Here is a 4448-nt window from a genome sequence, read left to right as displayed (position 1 = left end):
TTTTATCGCTGCCCAGAGAGCACCCAAGGGGAAGGAATAAGCAAAATATTAAAATACTGCATAAATCACAATTTTAGATAGCAGAAAAAAGAATGCAGTAAGAGAAATAAAAAAAACTCTTCCCAACAACCTCTTTGTCCTTTAAAATAACTGTCAATGGAGTTTCTTTGCATAAACTGACTTATTTAGCTATTTGCTTAGAGTTTTACACAACATACCTTTAGGGCACATAACTTTGTCTGCTACCTAGAATATGAAATTATAACACAGCTATATGTTATTAGCATAAAACGCTCCTTAATTATAATTGTTTGTGTAAATATAGAGTTAAATGATTTAGCTAATTTGTTTATACAATCTTAAATAGCACAATCATTTGCATACAGTTATATATATATATATATATATATATATATATATATATATATATATATATATATATATATATATATATATATATATATATATATATATATATATATATATATATATATACCGGTATATATATATGTAGACAGATACAGATTCATATATTTTTGACAATGCCAATTAGTTGTTCAAAATGAGTAGCTGGGATGCAGAACGGCTTAGGAGCAAGTCAATTGTACTGTGGATTTCTGTGACAAACTATCTCAAAACACTTTGAAAGATTCATAGTACAATACACTACAGAGCTGCAAAGACCAAAATAGAGCAATGGGCCGTCCTTAAGAAACAGAGAGAGGCCTGGTTAAAACTTGCTACTCTATTCCATAAATTATTGTAATTCCCATATGGTGTGCGATTGCACACACACAGTATATCTGCATATGTATGTGTTTCCATATTTTTGGCATAAAGGCACTCGTGAGACTTATGTTTCATACAAAAATACTATATTATTTATTAATCTATTTACAAATGTCAACGTTTCGAATTGAATCCCAAGACTTTGTCAGGAAAATCACCTGTGCGAATTCATATGTAAAAAAACAAGTTTATTTCAATAGATATGTGTGTAATTATAAGTAATGAGATGCTTACAAATATGTAAATGCATATAGCAATTTAAAAAATCTAAATAAAACCAATTTCAAATATATATTCTGAGTCATAATATTATTTATTTTACATTGTTTTATGTTCATTTATATGTATATATATATAAAGTATAAACACAAACCTTTTTTGCCTTATAATTCTGCTACAATTTACTTAATCTAATTAACAAATCTAATGACTGACAAGCAATATTATGTAGTTACTACAAATATACACCATATGTATTTCCAATTAATAACTGTACTTTCATCTACATTAATTAAATGAATAAAAATAAAATTAACAAAGTTAATTGAGAAGATAGCAAAGTACACAAAGGCCAATCAGATATTCTCTGTGTCACTAACCAATTAATGTTTAGAGTTTATTAACAATCAAGACTCCAATCTTGCAGAGGAAAAACAATAATTATACACTGATGGATACAAAGTCTATGAATTATTGAATAAATTGTTGAACAGTGCTAAGCCATATAAAATAGAACAAAAAACGTCTATATGTTAAACAGAACAAAAGAAAAAATATTAAGCACAATTAAGAATAATAAATATGAAAAACAAATTGGGATGAAATATATTTTTCAACAAAACTTATAAATCCTGAAAGGTATTGTTAAATAACCAGTAAAATGTCCAATGCTTTCTAACCTTATTCATCACCAACTTTAATCATCTGCATGTATATTCCAAACAAGTGACAAAATAATGTGTACCTATCTCAAAACAATAATTATATAAAACACAATTTAAATGTTCTACTTGAATATAAAACCTGTAGTGATTGTAAGAAGCAAATTATTTAAATAAGTGCATTGCTGAGTCCTTAAAAGTAAAAGCAAATTTAGTTGCCCCACTTGTTCTAAAACATACAAAATAAAGTAAAAAAATATTTTGTCACATCTGAATTATATTGAAAACTAGATCATGCTGATGGAAATGTGTATCTTGGATATTTTGTCAAGCTATTTTTCTTTAGATTGATGAAATCAAAAGGAAAATATAATCTTGCACTCAAGAGGGAAAAAAAAGTTTATCAAACCTTTAATCCCTGGTATATATCTGGTTATATATACTGAGCAGAAATGTCACTGTGCAGCTGCACATTAATAATTATCTTGTATTACAAGGGGGGATAATCCTGTATAAATATATGCTACAAAAGAAAAAAAGCTAATGTATTTATATTCACACCTAATACACAAAATTACAGTGTTATAATCATAAAATTATACATATAAAAACTAGGGACTTTAGGTACTATCTATAAAATCACTTAAAAAATTGAAGCAAGTGAAAAAAAAAAGTTTGTTTATGAACAAATTTTCATGAAGTGACTTCACATAAAATTGCAAATGAAATTCAAGTCAGGTTGTATGAATGCAAGTCAGGTTGTATAAATTCAAGTCAGGTTGTATAAAATAACTATAATTTTGAGTGCTGTCGTTTGCAAAGATACATCTGCATCAATTACAATCTGACCTTTTTTCCTGTGACAGATGAAGAGTAGCAATTCTGTGAGATGCTGCATTTATTTGTGAAACTTCTGCAAATGAACAAGTCATGTGATTGCAGATTGGACATTAAATCAAACTACTTTCTGATCACTGTTGGTTCTTATTTAATATTATTGTCAATTTCCAATATAAGTTGTTTTCCTTTGTGCTTTGTTAGTTTCTGCCCAGTAAAAATCAATAACCATGATGTGCTATTTTCTATCCAGTGTTTATTTAATGATTTTGCTCAGTATTAGTTGGTTATACACTATTTATGTTACTTAGTGTTCTACACCGTTCCCACTGTTCTATGTATAGAAGTTTAATGCTATCAATGACAGCAGATGAATAACTGGCTGTAAAACTCACGTTTGATTTGCCTGGGTTTACTCTGCTTCCTCCGGGACATGCTGCTGTAGTTTCTCCAGGTGCCCGAGTGACAGATCAATTGGTTTGTTTCATAGAAAAAGCGATCGATGCCTTGAGATTCAAAGTCAAATGGAGTGATGTGCTGGGATAATAAAAATAGTAAAAAGAGAGAGACAGACAGAGAGAGAGGAAGAGAATGTAAAGGGAGTGCAGAGAGGGGGGACAGAATGACAGTGGGGGGCGGAGAGCTCTGCCGGAGTCCCAGGCTAAGGTGCTGCTGCTGCCGCTGCTGCTTGTCGCCCTCACTGCTCACATCCACTCTCACTGACTGATTGCTGAAGGGGGAGGTTGGGGGGAGGAGCGAGAGGCACTTTTCCAGTTGGAGGGAAGCAAGATAAGGAATAACAGGGAGGGAAGCCCTTATACTGTCACTGGTCCCTTCCAAAGAATGTGTGAGGACAGCAACCTTCAACTAGTGCCATGTGGCTAGCATGGAACCTGCATAGCTTTATATCACATGGCATAAACACCCTCTTTTCTTTACCTGTAGAACAAATAGTGCAAAAAAGTTTTACATTTTACTTATCTGTGCACAGGGTAATAATGTTGTACTATTTTTTACCTTAATAATTGTCATATCTATTTTTATAAAAATAGGCACATTTTTTTGTTATATGTACATCAATATCCAGTCAATGTACTGTATCTGTATGTTGTTACCATATATCTAATCTATCTAATAGATATATATATCTCTATGTATCTATTAATCTGTCTATATCTATTTATCTATCTATCTATCTATCTATCTATCTATCTATCTATCTATCTATCTATGCATAAATAGTATAGTATCTAAATAATTATTCTGAATGGCTAGTTTAAAATGACATTACATGGCTTTAAAATGTGCATTTTACATATCATCTACATACCACTTGAGTATTGTTTATCTAATGTGGTTTTCTGTGTCCATTTAAGGATAGCTAATAGATATAAATAAACTCTTGCACTGATCTTGCAATCATATTACAGAATGCTGCAGCCGGGTTATAAAATAACTCCTGCACTGATCAAGCAATCACATTGTAGAATGCTGAAGGGTTAAAAATAAAGCCCTGCCATGATCAAGCAATCACATTGTAGAATGCTACAGATTAATATTGTGAATTCTGCAGTATGCAGCATCACTAGAAAACACTATTGTCAGAGTTAAATTATAGGAAATTATGCAAAACAATATTGGAATTACATCACAAAGTTTTTTTTTAATTGTACTTAATTAAACATTATGTGCAAGATTACGTGCAAACTTTTGCGCAAAGGGTTTTCACAATCGTTTGCATGCAGGTTAAATTGCACTCATGTTACAAGTTGAGCTCAATTGCGATCCTGTGAGCGCAATTGCAATTTACGCTAGAATCATTACTGCAGTCTCAGAGCTGTGGTTAACTGTTTCATGAGTCAAACATGTGGCACAAAACATCTAAAAATACTTTACAAAGTAGAGTTACACTCATAATAACACTGTCTGCTAAAAATTATT

At 31.1% G+C, this 4448-nt stretch overlaps 1 protein-coding gene across 1 annotated transcript in view; it reads right to left on the bottom strand.

Annotated features, from left to right (window-relative positions):
• Positions 1-3061, bottom strand: part of ZFPM2 (zinc finger protein, FOG family member 2) — a 542864-nt gene extending 539803 nt beyond the window's left edge. Inside the window, exon 1 of the mRNA XM_053713191.1 lies at positions 2903-3061. Coding sequence (XP_053569166.1) covers positions 2903-2942 — 40 coding nt within the window. The 5' untranslated portion in view covers positions 2943-3061. The remainder of the gene's footprint in view (positions 1-2902) is intronic.
• Positions 3062-4448: the final 1387 nt, after the last annotated feature.

This window comes from Bombina bombina, chromosome 5, assembly GCF_027579735.1.
Source record: "Bombina bombina isolate aBomBom1 chromosome 5, aBomBom1.pri, whole genome shotgun sequence".
In the NCBI taxonomy this organism is placed as follows: Eukaryota; Metazoa; Chordata; class Amphibia; order Anura; family Bombinatoridae; genus Bombina; species Bombina bombina.
Note: the sequence above shows the minus strand (reverse complement) of the source record. Positions and strands in the feature narration are given on the sequence as shown.